The 18,022-nt window shown below is 37.7% G+C and overlaps 1 protein-coding gene across 3 annotated transcripts in view; it reads right to left on the bottom strand.

The window, feature by feature from the left end:
* Positions 1–783: 783 nt before the first annotated feature.
* PIK3C2A (phosphatidylinositol-4-phosphate 3-kinase catalytic subunit type 2 alpha) overlaps positions 784–18,022 on the bottom strand; it is a 148,805-nt gene continuing 131,566 nt past the window's right edge. For all 3 annotated transcript variants that reach the window (XM_021005325.2, XM_021005324.2, XM_021005327.2), the window contains 5 exons: positions 11,754–11,871; positions 11,587–11,659; positions 10,258–10,367; positions 4,684–4,809; positions 784–4,027 (listed from right to left, as the gene is read on the bottom strand). In XM_021005325.2, the coding sequence (XP_020860984.1) occupies positions 3,845–4,027; positions 4,684–4,809; positions 10,258–10,367; positions 11,587–11,659; positions 11,754–11,871 (610 nt within the window). In that variant the 3' untranslated portion in view covers positions 784–3,844. The remainder of the gene's footprint in view (positions 4,028–4,683; positions 4,810–10,257; positions 10,368–11,586; positions 11,660–11,753; positions 11,872–18,022) is intronic.

Below are 18,022 nucleotides of genomic sequence, written 5' to 3'. Positions count from 1 at the left end.
TAATAAGTAGCAGAGCCAGATCTAAAGATGTTTACAATGGCAAAGCAGCAGCCCAGGCTTTAGGGTGGCCAAGGTCTAGGTTTACATTTCCCTACTAAGTGCTTCACCACGCTGTGGAAATGGCCCTGAGGTTTCCAAAGTGTGGCTGGAAAGGCTTAAAGTCCAAGCCTACTGACAGAATATTGCTCACTGGATAATAAATTTTTCCACAGTAACTAACAAAAAACTAAGGCAGAGGAAGGGAAGTGTCACATTTACTAAATCACAGATATTTAGGATTACAAGGCCTTCTTATGGGTGACCAGGAAGACATTTAGAAGATATTCCTTTGGCCTGGAGAGTTTAGGAAAACCTGCCTGAGACAAGATGGCTAGGCCAGAGGGGAGGCAGAATGGTATAATGGATAGACTGCTGGCCCTAGTTCAAATCTCATCTCGGATTCTTCTGACCTCCAGATCCCAGTTTCCTTATCTGTAGAATGAAAGTGTTGGACTTGGTGAGGCCTTTTAAGGTCCTTCCCAACACTCTACCTGTGATTCTATGGTCCTGGAGTTTTTTCCAGGTGTATTCTGTGGCAACAGAGGGAGTATGTTGCTACTAGCAAGAGGACAAAGTTTTCTGATAAAAATTAAAGATTGAAAACTCAGGAAATTCCCTGACAAGCATCATCTCTTTCTTTCTCTAGCACGCACACACACATACACACAATCACTGCGCTCATTTGCCAATATTTCGAGCTTAAAATTCTAGTGTTTATAAGATGTCTAATGACAATCCTGGTCCTTTATTTCAGAAGTGTTTTTAATACAATTATAGGACAGTTACAGAGTCACATTTAATCCATTGAATACATTTAAGGTATTAAAGGAAATAATGTACATCTTGACTATCAACACAATATAATTAAAATATTTGGTTCTTACAGTTAATATGAGACCAACTAACCCACTGTGCTGGTTATTTCTTCATATATGCACTGTTGTTGTCACAGTTATGTGAGTAAATATTATAGGAACTTTAATCCATCGATTACGAAAATGGTGTGATACCTCCCTTTCCATTATGAAATAGGAATAGCCTGCAAATACCAGAAATAAATGTTTCTTTGTGAAAAATCCACAATATTAGAGTTCTAAAAAGAACAGTTAATTTAAGGCAGGATACTGAAATTTCTATACAGCCCTAATCTTAATAGAAAAATGAAAACTTTATTAAAGACCATACATGCATTAACATACGAATATACGTGTAGACGATATAAAGGTAATAATAAAAACTTCAGTGCAGGTCCTACGTTGAGTTCTTCAGTAGAGAAAATAAGAGGTCACTGTTCTTTAAGCAAATCATCATCCTCACATCTCCATCCACCAGCCAGCAGAGACTATTTTTTTCTGGCTGCCCATGAACAGCAGAACACAAAAATGTGGGACTAAATAGAAAGTATCAGTTGTTGTGTGAGTGCTTGCAAATGTCTCATTAATTAGTGTCTTGGCCAACTTTTGTTCTCACTTGCATTCATTTTTTTAATGCTTATTCTTAATCAAAGGTTTAAAATACATCTTTAGGAATTCAATTAATTTTAAATCTATCAAGAGTAGTGCAAAGAGGCTCAAGTCAGTGCTATTCCTTTCTAGTTTTTGGTGAGGGCTGATTAAATTTTACAAACGAGGAAATATAACACAATCTATAGTAAAAAAGGGACAAAAGGCACAATAATGAAAGAAGCTGAGAACATTGTTAGCACTTGTCCTGAATTCTAGTTAACTATACAGTACTAATCATAATATACATTTTCAGACAAGAATCAGATACCTTTTATATTGCAAAGCAATGTTTCAAAATTTCTATTTCTAGTATTTGTGCTATAAGACACTGTGCTATAACTGACTGCAAAAAGGCAGTACATATTGCTTCCAATTAATAATGAAATGTTTCACAAAAACAGTATTTTGCTTTCCTGGGGCTAAGGGACTTGTGGTTCTATTGATGGAATGCAGTAAGTCTCAAAAGCATCAAGTGAGCAGGAAAAACAACCTAAGAGCTCCTTATATTACATTTATTAAGTTACTTAGTTATTTAAACAAATGATAAATTCTATATGAAAAAGAAGAGTTAAGTTTGGACACTGGATCTGCATTTTGACCACTCTATTTACCACTTAGAAAGACATTTCAACATTCCAAAAGAAAGTCATCTGTAGATTCTACTAAAACAATTATTTAACAAATGGACCATTAGTGTTAGGCACCAAGTAGTTTCAAGTGTTCTTTCTTCTTTTCCCTCCCCACCTAATAGTTCCCGAGGTCCCCCCATTTACAATATGCCTGTAAGTATCATCCTTTGTGCAAAACAGTGGGCACTTTTCGCAGAAATAATTTCATTTGCAGGGTCCCTAAATCTGATTGTCCCTTTCCTATACCTGTTATTAATCAGCATATCTACACTTTCCTTCATTTAAGTAAATTCTATGTTTTAATCCTGTGTTATTTTTTAATAAAGATTTGTAAAAAACAAAACCAAATCAAAACGACATGTATATGTGTGGAGTCAGGTGAATCTACACATGAATGTTATTTGTGAAAAGTTACTAATTAAGCTACAATTTCATCTCTTTCTAAGGTGGTCCTGAACTCTGTTATATACATGTCAATTACAATGTTTACAGTAGTGAGGAGTAAAAACATAAGGCATGTTTCCCCACCTACATCTACGGTTAAGGTCAGATTAGAGTCTACAAATACCTCCTTACTAATGTCCTAGACATCTAATCAAGAGTCTGCTTTGATGATGTTTTCATAGTGTGCAGGAATGTGGGCCACAGGTAAAAAGCTGTCCCTTGTTGCAGAGGGATCAGAGCGTAGGTGCATGATGCGTGAGTTTTAATTCACTTCACTAGGCATAAGCATAGGTCTACAGTATTGGAATGAAGGTATTTTTCCTGTACATTCAACTTGCATTCACATCAAGGTACTGAGCAACTAACAGACATTGTGTGTACCTGACTGAATGGATGTCACAACTGTATTACAAGTGTCAAGTGGTTTTTCCATGGGAAAAGAATTAGTAGGTGCTGAATTCACAAAGTAAAGGCTTACTTGTGTAGGTTTAGTAAAAGGAAACACATATAAAATATTTGTTAATGAGTAAGTCTGGAAAAACCACCAGAAATGAAGTGCCAGGGAGGGAAGCATCTGAAGTTAAGGCACCATTATTTACAACTTCAATTGTTGGCACTCACTCTGAAAAAGGTTTTTTAAAGACATTGGACTCTGGCATGAATAATGCAAAAGCAACACTATCCATTTTCTTTCTTCTGTCAACCTTTGTACTATCCAGTAGTTTTTTTTTTTTTAAACCATGCTTTATTTATTTACTTGGCTGCAATGAAAAAAAACAGCAGTGGGTTTCTTTAGCTAAAATGATGTACCTTTGTCTACTTTGATGTTTTCATACATACAATGGTGACTAGGATGTAAAAAAAAGAAAAAGAATACATCAAATTCATAGAAAGGTGGGAGGCTGAACTGACAGTGCAATCAAACTAAGCCAAAATTATTACTCTTAATGGTTAAGGAAAATTGAAAAAATTCATTATCGAAAAGCACACATTTTAAGAAACTGGTAAAAAATTAAGTTTGGGGTTTGCAGCATCCCAGAGTAACTTTAAAATTATAGATGGCTCCCATAAAATTCAGTTTAATTTTGTGCTGGTTGGTCCAATAGATGTGCTAAAAATGCAAGTTTATTTAGTGTCTTAAATTCTGTCCAAGTAGGAAAAAAAAACACAAAAGTTCACAAGTCAGCAGGGTTCATTCATCTCCTCTTGCTTCCAACCATCCAACACTCACAAATATAGTGCTGCCGTCAGCTGGTACCATTTAACTGTCTCTTTGTTCAAATTGAAATCTTTTAGGGGCAGAGTTATTCCACCTAAGAAAAAATTCTCCCGCAAGGATTCCGCACTGAGCACACTTAACTGAAGTTCTCGTTGTCTCAAAGTTTCTTTGCTGTATCCACTGTACACAAGCTGCAGTCAAAAAAAAAAAAAGAAAGAGAGAGAGAGAGGAAAGAAGTAAGTTTGCCCTGGGACTGCAATAACTGGAGAAAAGAGAAGGAACTGCACTGCAGGGGGGAAAGGGCGCAGAGGAGTCATGGTTAGAATGGCCACAGGTGGGTGAAAAAAAGACTCTGGGTTTTCTTCAATGCTTTGTTTTTCTGCTGGGATTTGTAAACCATAAGATACGGGAGATTCTACCTCCCAACTGCAAACTCACCATAATTTTGCTTATAGTAAGTGTGATCCAATGACTTCTTATTTGGAATAAGGTAAAACTATCATATCTACTACATACCTTAGACTTCTCTCCAGAAAGCTATGCTATAAGTTACATAAAACGTCTCCTTGACCTTGTATGTCTAACTATTCCATTGAAAAATTGTAACAAAAGGATTGGATTTAGCAGGATAATATATGCCAAATGTGACAAGAAAAAACTGTCACAAGCAAGTTTAGCTGAAATGACTAAACATCTACTGAGATTTGAGAGATGTTTAGGACCTTACAAAGCTTTCTCAAATGACATTTTTCCAGTTTGCTTTTCTAGTATGCAAGTAATTCAATATTTAGCATTTAAAACGTAAGTATCTACCAATAAGATAGTCATGCATGGGGTTTTGACTCACCATTTCATTAAATGTTGGGTTTCTAGTTTTTCGTGAAATCTTGGTTTTACGTTTTGATGTTTTATGGGTATCTGGAAGTAGATATGTTTTTACATATGGATTTGGGTCTGCCCCATCTTCAGTAACCTATGAAGAAAAACATGTTATGAATTTTCTCTCCAGTGTATAAATTCTCTATATATTCAATTCAATAAGTCTTTATTGAGCATCAGACAATATCCTTAGGACGTGGGTTTGTAGAGACAAAAATGAAACAGTCCTTGTCCTTGAGGAGCTTACCATACACACAGATAAGTATACATAAAATATACCCAGAACAAAGAGAAGTAATTCTGAGAGAAGAATACAAACAGCAGGTAGAATCAGAAAAGGCCAGAGGTGATACCCAAGCTGTGTGCTGAAGACAGCTAGAACACTACCAAGTAGAGGTGAAGGAGAGCATTCTAGCCACATATGACACACTATATAAAAGGCACAGAAGTGGACAACAGAATGTAAAGAACAGGGAATGCTAAGTAGGCCAGTTTTGCAGAAAGTAGAAGGCACAAAGGGGAATAATGTGTGAACATCCTGAAAATGGAGGCTAGAGCCAGAGGCTTTAAATGCCAAACAGAAGAGTTTGTCCTTTTCCTAGAGGCAGTAGAGAGACACTAAAGCCAAAGCAAGGGAAAGACAGTCAGGAGTACTTTTCAAATACCAATCTGGCAGATTTATGTAGGACAGACTGGAGACAAGAGAAGATGGATGCAAAGAGAATGATAAGGAGGCTATGGTAATGGCAGATGAAGATAAGTGTTTAAACTATACTTGGGTGGTGGCTCTGTGAAAGAAGAAACAGGTGTTAAGTACTAAGGGAATGGAATTAAAAAGACTTGGCAACTGACTAGTGGGAGGAAGATTTAGAGATATCTTTGAGGTTGCAAGGAAGGAGGATGCCGCCACTGATAAGAAATAGGCAAGTTTGGAAAAGTTTTGAAGGAAGGTAATTTTAGTTTTTTGGACTTATTGAGTGTGAGAAGCCTGTAAGACATTCCAATAGAGATATCAAGCATGGAATTAATTGGTGGTTTGGAACTGTAGCTCAGGAGTGATATGAGGTCTGGATAACTAGCAGGGGAAAGAGCATCTAAGAGGTGGTAGTGGCCAACAATGACAAAAGCCACAGAGAAGCTAAAAAAGATGAGGATAACTATCATTTGACTTAGCCGTCAGGAGAACTGATAACATTACAGAGGGCAGTTTCAGATGAGTGGTGGAACTGGAAGCCAGATTTCAAAGGTTTGGGAAGTAGAAGAAACAAGTATAGACTTCTTTTTCTAGAAGCTGATAGTGAAAGGGAGAGACACAAGAGAATAGCTTGTTTCTAATAGGTTTTTCTAAATATAGGGGAGATCTGAGCATGTTTGTAGGCAAGAGTATAAAAGGGAATGAGTCAAGAGACAAGCTCCAAGGCATACAGAGAGAGGGGGGCTGGTCTTGCCAATGAAAAGGAACTCGTCCTTCAGGACTGGAGCAAATGAGGAGAGAGCAGGGACTGACACTGAAGGTATTTGAGATAGTAATATACAGAAGAGAAGGGAAAAGGGAGATCCTGAAGGGTGGCCTCAATTTTCTCAGTAAAGTAAAAGGTGAGGTCTTCTGCACATGGAAATGGAAGGAAAGTTGAGGAAGGAGAGAAGGACTGGCACTGACACTGTGGGGAATACAATGGGAAGTCACTTAGGGATGAGTAAAAGCACTGCCATACACCAGTGATGCCCTGACGGTAACTGTCAGATTAAGTCTGTGTTGGAATGTTCTGTCTCCCCTTTCCTTTAGATGAGGCTACGGAGTGAGTCAAGTCTGACTCCTGGGGATGGAATCACTCACTATCTGGAGAGCTAAATGCCTGATCCAAACTCCTGGCTTTCTCTATCCCCACCTTGCTGGTATTTGGGAAGAGAACTGCCCCTGGCCCCTGTCATCAGAGGACCTTGAAGGGCGCAGGCCCCAATCATCCGGAGAAAGCTACATCCCATGGTTAACCCCACCTGCTGCTCCCAATCCCTGTGATTCAGAGTCATGAAATGCTGAAGTGACAACCGCCTGCCGCTCCTGAATCTTTCCTGCGCTGTCATCCTCATTTCTGCTCACACCTACTCCTCCCCAACCTAAATGTGCTCAGTGCACACATGCTCTTTAGCTCTTTGCCTCCTGCCCTCCCCCTTTTCTGTGCCCTTTGGAATCTCTGGTATAGCATTAGGGAACTTCCCATTTTCCTATTACTTTTCCCTATTTCTTCTCTGTGCTCACAAAAACCTGGCTGTCTTAAAGGACAGGATAACTGTCTGTGGTACTAACTGTTCCTTTTCACGGGAGACTGCTTTTGATGCTTCCTACCTATATGACTTTGAGCAAGTTACTTACCATCTCTGGACCTCAGTTTCGTCATCCGTAAAATGGCAGGGATGGACTCTGTGGCCTTTGAGGTCCCTTCCACCCCCTGGGCTATTATCTTAAGATCAAGCCACCTAACAGGGCCAAGAGAAACAGGCCTATGCTTTGCTCCGCACTGCCACTCTAAGACCCTTCGTGACCATCTTTCAGCAACTTCTCCTCCTCCTCTGAAGTTCACTTTAACAGTGTGTATCACCTGGTCCAGATCGTTGGTTACCTGATCGTCTCTTATAGGCCCCCAGATCACTCTCCCAAGTTTGAAGGAATTCAGCAGATAGATGGCGGTGGAAATACTTCCTCCTCACACCTAGGAACTCCAATGTACACAGTGATGTCTGGTCTCCCAGTTCATCAAACTCCTTTTCAGAGTCATAAGACTCCATCTTATGACTACCAAAAGAGGTAGTCACGACTTAGATTTTACTATCACCAATACTGGTGATCCTCTCTCTACACATAACCTCATATTTCTTCCCTATCTCCTTCTACCTTATTCTTCCTCAATCTAGTCTTCATTCTTCATTACAGTCTGGAATCTCTTAATTCTCCCCATTCAAGTTTTACTTTTTTCCCTTCATAGTTGTGAGCCTATAAATTAGTCAATTCAATTATACGATGTCCATATTATCTCTCCTTTACTTCAGACTTTGAGAAAGAGATGGCATTTCTTCTCAAGGCCAGCCCTACTACTTGTCTTGTGTCCTTAATCCAATTCCACTCTAACTTCTCCAGAACCTTGCCCTCTCATCTTCAATCGATCTATTGGCTCTTTAACTACTACCTACTAACATGCTTAGGTCAGCTTGATCTTTTAAAACTTTCACTTGATTCTTCTATTCCCAGTTTCCTACATTCCTCCTCCCACTCACTGCCAAACTGCCATAAAGAACTGTTTAAGCTCACTGCCTTTACTTTACCCCCAACTTGCTTCTCAACCCTTTGTAGTCCATCTTCAGACCTTACCCCTCCTACTGTCAGTACTCTCTGAAAGTTAACAATGACCCTGCATAGGGGCAGCTAGGTGGCGCAGTAGATAGAGCACCGGCCCTGGATTCAGGAGGACCTGAGTTCAAATCTGGCCTCAGACACATGACACTTACTAGCTGTGTGACCCTGGGCAAGTCACTTAACCCCCACTGCCCAACCAAAAAAACAAAACAAAACAAAACAAAACCACACACACACACACACACACACACACAACAAAAACAATGACCCTGTATATCTCTTGAAAGCTCAGGATACAGTCAATCATCCTTTCAATTCTGACTGTTTCCTTGGCATCCCTAACACCTCCTTCTCCTGGTTTTCCTGCCTGACTATTCATTCTTAGTCTCTCTTGCTAAATTACCATCTATCTTTTACCTGACAATGTCCAAGGTGCTATCTTATACTCTGATCTCTTCTATCTCAGTATTTGTCCTTTGGCTGTCTTATCAGTTCCCACAGTTCCAATCCTTATCTATACACAGATGATTTTCATTTGTATATATCAAACCCTAATTTCTCTACATTGTCATCTACCTGTTGAATATCTCCACCTAGAGATCCTACATTAACAGTAACATTAACAAGAATGACCGTATTCTCCCTAAACCTGTCCCTAGAATAACCTTTCCTGTTGATGGAGCTACTATCCTCTTAGTGAGTGGCTATGGTTCATAACCTTGGAGTAATCTTATTCATATTCAGTCAGATGCCAGGGCATGGTGATTTCACCTCAGTAATATTTTTTTTTTTACCCATCATCTTTAATCCATTCTCAACTGCTATGGCCATTAGAATGACCTCTTACTCTCTCTGCTTTCATTCTTTATTCTAATTTTGGCACAAAACTGCCAAAATACTCTTCTTAAGGTAGAGGACTGATCATATCACTCTCCTCCTCAAAAACCATTAGAGGTTCCCCACTTCTACAATAAAATACAAAATTCAAGTGGGGATTTAAAGCCCTTTACTCTGATGCTTCCAGCTGCTTTTCTAGTCTAATTTCCTATTAACATCACTATCATACACACTACTTTTAAGTCAAGCAAATATACTAGCTTTTTCCTGAACTCACCCTCATCCTGTGATACATTTGGAAACATCATCCTGGATGTTTTTCCTTATTATCATCCCCCAGAATCCTTCTCTGCCTCAATTCTCAGCTCAGATGCCACTTCTTCTGTAAAGCTCCTAATTGTTAGCGCTCTCTCCCTCTTAGCTGTTCTGTTAAGAGCAGATTACAAGAGTTGAACTGTAGGTAAGTTCAATGTGGGGAATAATAAACGTCTGTTGATTTGAAATATATAGCATTATAAAAACAAAAAATTGAGATAAATGTTTTAGAAGATGTGGGAAAATTGGAATGCATTGTTGGTGGAGTTGTGTGAAATGATCCAACCATTCTGGAGAATAATTTGGAACTATTCCCAAAGGGCTATAAAACTGTGCATACCCTTTGACCCAGCAATAGCACGTATAGGGCTGTATCCCAAAGGGATCATAAAAATGGGAAAAGGACCCACATGTACAAAAATATGTACAGCAGCTCTTTTTGTGGCAGCCAAGAACTGGAAATTGAGGGGATGCCCATCAGTTGGGGAATGGCTGAACAAGTTGCGGTATATGAATGTGATGGAATACCTATTGTGCCATAAGAAATGATGAGCAAGCACACTTCAGAAAAACTTGGAAAGACTTGTACGGACTGATGCTGAGTGAAGTGAGCAGAACCAGGAGAACACTGTACACATTAACAGCCACACTGGGCAATGACTAACTTTGATAGACTTAGCCCTTCTCAGCAACACAATGATCTAAGACATATCTAAAACTCTCATGATAGAAAATGCTATCCATATCCAGAGAAAGAACTATGGAGTTTGAATGCAGATTGAAGCACACTATTTGCTATTTTTTTTCCTTCTGTTTTGTTTCTTCTTTCTTGTGGTTCCTCCTATTGGTTCTAATTCTTTGCAACATGACTAATGCGAAAATATGTTTAATAGGAATATATATGTAGAGCCTATATCAGGTTGCACGCCATCTTGGGGAAGGAGGTGGAGAAAATTTAAAACGCAAAAGCTTATGGAAGTGAATACTGAAAACTAAAAATAAAAGAAAAAAATCTGAGTTTTCTTTATACTTGCTCACCAGATCTTTGATATGCATCACCATGATGAATAGTGTGCCATTTCGGTAAGAGACAGACAGTTTCACTGCTCCTCCTACTTGGCCAGAGGTAGGACTCAAGGGATTTGCATCTGAAAAAAAAATAAATATTGTTTATCTTTATTTTATTCTTTTTCTATGAAATCAGTCCAAGTTATAATGAATGAATGAAATAGTTTTCTTGTTTACGCCTAAATGAAGATCAAAGGAGGTGAGATGGGAAGAGGATCATACGTCCAGAACTAGAAGGGACCCAAAAATGCCATCTTATCTAACCTCCAATTTTACTGATGAGGGCCCAGGGAAGTGACTGGTACTTGCACCATACGCACAAGTTTCTGCAAGAAGCATCATCAGAAGTAGTATTGAAACACATGTTCTCCGACTCCAGAGCCAGTGATATTTCCATTTTATCATGTACATCAAATGCTTTGAAAACTTTAAAGTGCAATATAAGGTCAGGTATCATTATTAAATATGATACACTTCAATTCTTTGAAGATCTGTGATTTCTGGTGTGAGTGATTCCTTTAACAAGAATCCATCTCAATTCCCTTATGCCTTAGTAGATGAAAGGTGGCCAAAAACTCTTAACCTAAGGCCAATGTGGTAGTAAGCCTCTCCAAATTTAGCTAGGTGACTCTCTAGATAACATGCAGTCTGTTACCAGACCCATATTCTGAGCCTTTCCAGTTTTGTAGGACTTGACAGAAAATGTGTTTCAGTGACCTGGTCTAAGGTCAAGTCCATGCCTCAGTAAAGCATCAAATGAAGACTGTATGAAAATAAATTTGATAAAATAAAAAAATAAATTAGTCAACCAAGATATGGAATTGTTATTCTTTAGCATTTACACTGTTAGAAAGTCTTCCCCATAGAAGTAACAGGCTGGCTGGACAGATGATGGAGAAAAAATTCACATGTTTTAGCTGTAATAAATATAGGAAGACCAGCTCAAAATTCATTCTTAGGTGTCTTACAAAATGTCTTTCAGAAAAGGCAATAATAATGACAGCTTAAGTTAAATTACACTTTACAGTCTACAAAGGAATTTATAAAAAGCTCAATTTAATCTTTACAACAACCTTACCAAGACAATAGGCTAATATTATATTAACATTAATAATAAATCATCACAGCCAAGAAACTGCTGATTAACTGCTGGCTAAATGACTTGCCCAAAGTCATACAACTGTTAAATGGCAAGGCCCAAACTGGAAACCAGGTCCTCAGACTCAAGTCCAGGGTTCTTTCTATGTCAATTCAATGCCTTTCAAATATTATCTACAAAGAGAGAAGAACCAATTTTACCTGCAGATCTAGCAATTCCTTCAGCTTTCTCATCACGAAGTAAAGGATGGAAAAAAGTACAAACAAGATCACACTGTGTTTGAAGGGGAAAAAACAGTTAACTGTTAGTTTAATAATTACTAATCACATTGAAAATAAGTGACATATAAGACATTTATAAAAATCACCTCCGAAACATCTACTGAAGTAGTCATCAAACTCTGTAAATAACTGTTCAGTTCAATTTTTCTTTTGGCTGCTACATCTTTTATGTGAGTTCTTCCCAAAACCATCCTATTAGGAAAGCTAAAAAAGAAAAATAAAAGTTATTCTTGTGTATGTAAATCTCTCATGTAAATGGAAGAATGCCTGCCCCTAAATTATCTGTCTTTCTTCATCATGAAGTTTATACAAAGTCACAATTTGCAATAAAATATTCTAGTGTGTTCAAATTTGAGAAAGCACAAATGTTTTTAAGCAGTAGAGATAGGAAAGTTCAAAAAACTACTTTAAAACTTCCAAAGATGAATGATTTTATCAGTTGGCATATTCTCTCCACATTAAAGAAAACTGTTTTATGAGTTGCTATAGCTAACAAAAATCACCAGGCAAAGAAAAGTGACCAAACTACTCAACATATAACCCAAGGAGACCAAAGACAGAAAGGTCCAATAATATGGCGGTAGTTAAAAATTGGAAGGGCAGCTAGGTGATGCAGTAGATAAAGCACAGGGCCTAGAGTCAGGAAGACCTGAGTTCAAATTTGGCCTCAGACATTTACAAGTTGTGTGACCCTGGGCAAGTTATTTAATCCTGTTTGCCTCAGTTTCCCTATCTCTAAAATGAGCTGGAGGAGGTAATGGCAAATCACTCCAGTATCTTGCCAAGAAAACCCCAAGAGGTCACAAAGAGTCAGATATGACTGAAAATGACTCAACAACTTTTTTCCAATTGACTGTGGAATGGCTAAACAAAATGGCATATAAATATAGTAGACTATTACTTTACAGTAAGAAATAAAATGAGTTCAGAGAAATATGAGAAAACTTATACAAAACGACATAGAATAAAATAAGCAGAAGCAGAAGAACAATATACCCAGTGACTACAATGTAAATTTTTAAAAACAAATCATTAAAAGGAAGCCAGTATTTCCAGAGATGATGGTCAGAAAAACAAAATGAATCAATAAAATTTATTTTAAAAAAAAATCACCTGGTAAAATACTGTAATAACCTAACAACGGATCCTCGATCCTCCTCAAACTTTCCGCCACCAATCTATCCTTTATATCACTGTCAGTCTAATTTTCCTTATAAATAGATCTTATCAAGTTATTCCTTTACTCAAAAATTTTTCAATGACTCTATTCTTCCAAACTTCTCAATTTCTGTCAAAGGTGCTGCCATCTGTCTGTTGTCTCAGGTTCATAATCTCAGCATTATACTGAACTCTTCACTCTCCCTTACCCCCACATCATATCTGATGCTAGGTTTTGCCATTTATACCTTATAACATCTTTTCAACTCTAAGTCCTTCTCTATGTTCGCACAACTACCACCTGAATTCAGACCCTCATCATCTCTCACCTAGATTATTTCCAAATCCTCCTGCCTCAAGTATCTTACCACTTAGCAGTGACTGGCACATAATACTATATAAATGCTTATTCCCTTCTATCTTACAAACTGTTGCCAAAGTAATTTTCCTTAAGCATAAATCTGATCATGTCACTTCCCTACTTAACCACTATCAGTGGCTCTTTTTATTCATAATAAAGTATAAACTCCTCTGTTTAGCTTGTAAAGCCATAAACAACCTGCACTCAACCTATATTTCCAGCTCTATTGAACATTACTCTCTCTCCTGAAATCAACAGTCAGAAAAGTCTTTCTGTTTCTTACCCATGATACACAATCTGCTAATTCTGTGCCTTTGCACTGGCTGACCCTGTATAGCTGGAATGGACTTCTTCCTTCCTTCCATATCATCATCTCCCTCCTCAACATAGCTAGCATTTATATAGCATTTTAAAGTTTGCAAAGCACTTCACAAAAATTTCACTTGATCCTCACAACAATCTTGGGAAGTAGGTGTTTCCCACATGCTATTATCATCATCATCCCTATTTTACAGATGAGAAAACTGAGGCAGAGATTAAGTGACTTGCCCAGGCTCACACTGTAAGTATCTGGAACAGGATTTGACGTTCCTGAGTCTAGACTCAGTGCGCCATCCATTGTGCCACCTAGATTCATAGAGTCCTTTTCTTTAAGATGCAACTCAAAAGAACTGAGTCAAAGCTATAAGAATACAAGTCATTCCCCAATTAATAAATGGTCAAAGGACACGAACAGGCAGTTTTCAGATGAAGAAATTAAAGCTATTTGTAATCACATGAAAAAAGGCTCTAAATCACTACTGATTAGAGAAATGCAAATCAAAACAACTCTGAGGTACCACATCACATCTATCAGATTGGCTAATATGACAAAATTGGAAAATGATAAATGTTGGAGAAGAAGTGGGGAAATAGGAACATTAATACATTGTTGGTGGAGTTTTGAACTGATCCAACCATTCTGGAGAGCAATTTGGAACTATGCCCAAAGTGCTATAAAAATGTATATACCCTCAACTGTATATGCTCTCAACTACTAGCGCCCTCTTTCCCAAACTGCCATGAACATTTGAATTCATTATATTTATGCTGTCTTTTTTATATGTATTTGTCTCTTCCAATAGAATGGAAGATCACTACCATTAGGGAAGGTTTCCTTCTTTGTCCCCAGCACCACGTGCAGTACCTAGCACATATTAGGTACTTAAATAAATGCTTATTGACTGATTGGTCCCTCCATAAAATTTAAACTCTCTTGCCAACCATTCGAGGACCTTCACAACTTGGTGCCTTCCTAGGTTTCCAGTTAAGTTGGTCTACTTTCTGCTCCCCAAATACAATTCTTCCTGTGTTTGTAATTTCCTCCTTCCCCAGTTGTACCCAGAACCCCACCAATTCCTTAAAAACCCAACTCAAATGATCTTTTTATCTCATCAAACTTTCTCTGATTAATAACCTTGCCACTAAGATTTTAAGTACTTTGCTTCAATCCAAACGAATTAAATTCAGCAAATACTTCTTGTTCACTTGTGTCTGACTCTTCATGATGCTATTTGGTGTTTTCAGATACTGCAGTGGTTTGCCATTTCCTTCTCCAGATCATTTTACAGATGTGGAAACAGACTCGCCCAGGGTCAGACAGCTAATAAGTGTTTGACGCTGAATTTAAATTTAGGCTTTCCTGACTCCAGGCCCTGAGCTCTAACCACTGTGCCACTTAGATGCCCCCAACACTTACTTATTAGGTATCCAAACAGTCCCTGCCCTTGAAGACATTTACATCTACTAAAGGATACACATAAACAAATTAGTAGTACAGAAGGATAAATGGGAAGGAAGAGAGCACTAATAGATCAGAGAGGTAGCCCCTGAACTAAATCTTGAATGAAGACCAGTTCTGTAAAAATCAGATCTAAGAAGGCAAGCAGGGCAGCTTGGAACAATGAATGGAGGTGTGAGATGGAGTGTCAAAGTTAGGAAACATGTTGCTAGTACTCCAGTTTGACTGGAATATAGACTGAGTAAAGGGGAGCAGTTTAAAATAAGTTTGAAAGGTATGTGAGATCTTAAGAAATCATAAATAAAAATTGCCCAGATCTATTAGAACCAAAGGGCAAAGTGAAAACAGAATCTATCTCCTTAAAGTCCAGAAGGAAAACTACCAGTAATGCCATAGCCAAAATCCAGAGCTCCCACATAAAAGGAAAAAAAGCTGAAAACATCCAGAAAGAAGGAACCACAATAAGGACCACACGAGATCTGGTAACCTCTACTACAGAAGGGAGATCTTATAATACAATATCCTAAAAGTCAAAGGTAATGAAGAATAACTTAACCTTACCAAGTTAAGTTATAGGGGAAAAATGGAATTTTAATGGAATAAAGGACTTTCAAGTACATGAGAAGACACCTCTAACCTACCTCTCTGTAGAGGTGGGAGATCCACAGTCATCGTCCCCACCCCCCCGAAAGTCCCTCTAATTTTATTTTCAAACAAATCCATTATCACCTTAATACATAAACTGGTATAACAGTGATATCCCAGAAATGAAACTTGTTTATAAGACTAATTTTATTCCTTAGCTACTTACAATTTTTCACAGTTGTTAATACATTGCACATGTTTTAGGACTTTCTCAATATACTAATTAATTGTGCTGCCTCGCAGAAGGAGAAAAAGAAGAGGACACCATGGCAATGTAAGAAACAGAAAACATCTGTAACTTTAAAAAAAAAAGCAAATAATATGAAATGAAGACTCATGGTTTCACACGGAATGTTCTTTGTGTATTAATATACTTTTTTTGGTGTAATAGTTCAAAGAAAAAAATTTTAAGTAATGTATAAGCCACATTATTGAGAGCTTTAAAAGTGCCATTTTATCTTCTAGACAACAGGTAATCACTGAAGTTTCTGAAAGATTAATGACATGGTCAGACTTATGGCTTAGAAAGCTATATTGGCAGCAATGGAAAAGGTGAATTTGAGAGGGAAGATAACAGAAACACGGAGATTAGAAAGTTCAGGGAAGAGGCAAAGAGGGCCTGAAGAGGGGTGGTGTCAATGTGAGTGGAGATAGAAATGTCAAGAAATGATAGCTTATGAGGGAGAGGGAATATTTGTAGGCAACTCCACGATTATGAACCTAGGCGACTGGTAATGGTAATGTATTCAAAAGAAATAGCGAAGTTTGTAGGAGGTTATGAAGTGGAGGTGTGTGGAATTTGTATCTAATACAATTTTCCTGTCATATTTGTCAATTACAATTATCTGTGGGTGCTCTTGTTTGAAATGTATTACCACACCTCCCCCTCCCTAAAATCCTCCAAAGCTAAGCTCAAGCACCATTTTTTATATGAAGTCTTTCCCAATGGTACTGAAAGTTAGTGCTTCCTACTGAAAATGTACTTATTTTGTATACGCTTGTATATACACATGCTGTTTCGCTAATCAAATGTAAACTACTTGAGGACAGGAAGTATTTTCCTTGTCTCTTCTCCTCACTCCCATAACACAGTGCTCACAAAAGGCACTAAATGTTTGCTAATTTTAATTTGGTATATCATCTTTTGATGATAAGCCTCTCCCAAATGGGTTAGGCGGGTGCGTAAGAAAGCACTCAGTCCACTGTTACTGTCAGTAACACACCCAAGTATTTCCAACCTAGTAGGATCTGTCAAAGCTTATATTCTTTCTTCTTACCCATGGTAGATTTGTAATAAATGACTGCTGAATTGAGAACCCAGGCTTTTAGTTCCATGCCATGATAAGGCTTTGGAAAAATACTTTAATAAGGAAATTATCCTTTATCAGAACTAAATTTAGTTTTCAGTTTATTACAGGTACTGGTAACAGTTCAATTTTTTTCTGCTTCTGTCTTTTGTTTCACTTAAAATTATTTTTTCCTGCTTGAAACTGTGTTTAATTTTTTAAAAAATGTATTTTGTTGATGACTTTCATCTTTTGATCACAGGCATTTCTGGAAAAATTTCTCCAACCCTTGGGTCCAGACTGAAATCTCTCTCATATCAAAGAGAAAAAAATTAAACAAAAATAGCATGTTTAATTTTTTAAACTGCTGAAACCCCCTTTGGAAGAAAGTGGGACATATTGCCTAAATAAGTCAATTATCACCTATTAGCTTTTTCCTCAAGGCTCTGTCCTTGGTGCCAAAAAAACAACAATCTCAAAACCAAACCACATGTAATTTTCTATATTTATTACTTTAGCCATTCCTAAATGCAGGGGGAAAAAACCTCATCTATCTTCTATTTTAATTATCTTATCTAGCTATGATCATAGGCCTCCAATAAAGCCTTAAGCTACTGGCCGATCAGGCATGATACATAGGTGACCATGAAAGTGATGCTAGCTGTATACACACACGTATGTATGTGTGCATGCATGCATGCATGTTATGTATCTCAGGTAATATTTATTCGTAATTACTGGTATTCTTAATAGCCACTTTAATACATATTTTTTCTCTGAAGTCACAAATCTTTATAATTATAGGAGTAGTCATAGAAAAATGATATTGAAGCGGCTGTTACGATCACCAGTAAAATTTAAAAAAAAAAAAAGGAAATTGAATGATAAGTTGTACACAGAAAGGGTTTAAGTTAGGGTGTAGTTGTTGAGTTTCAGATTCTTCGTGATACCATTTGGGGTTTTCTCAGGAAAGACACTTTGCCATTTCTTTCTCCAGCTCAATTTTACAGATGAGAAACTCAGGCAAACAGGCTTAAGTGACTTGTCCAGAGTCACACAGCTAGTTAGTGTCTGAGGCTGGATTTTAATTCAAGTCTTCCTAACTCCAGGACTGGCACTCAGTCC

This window comes from Phascolarctos cinereus, unplaced genomic scaffold, assembly GCF_003287225.1.
Source record: "Phascolarctos cinereus isolate Bilbo 61053 unplaced genomic scaffold, phaCin_HiC Scaffold_9;HRSCAF=440, whole genome shotgun sequence".
Taxonomy (NCBI): domain Eukaryota; kingdom Metazoa; phylum Chordata; class Mammalia; order Diprotodontia; family Phascolarctidae; genus Phascolarctos; species Phascolarctos cinereus.
Note: the sequence above shows the minus strand (reverse complement) of the source record. Positions and strands in the feature narration are given on the sequence as shown.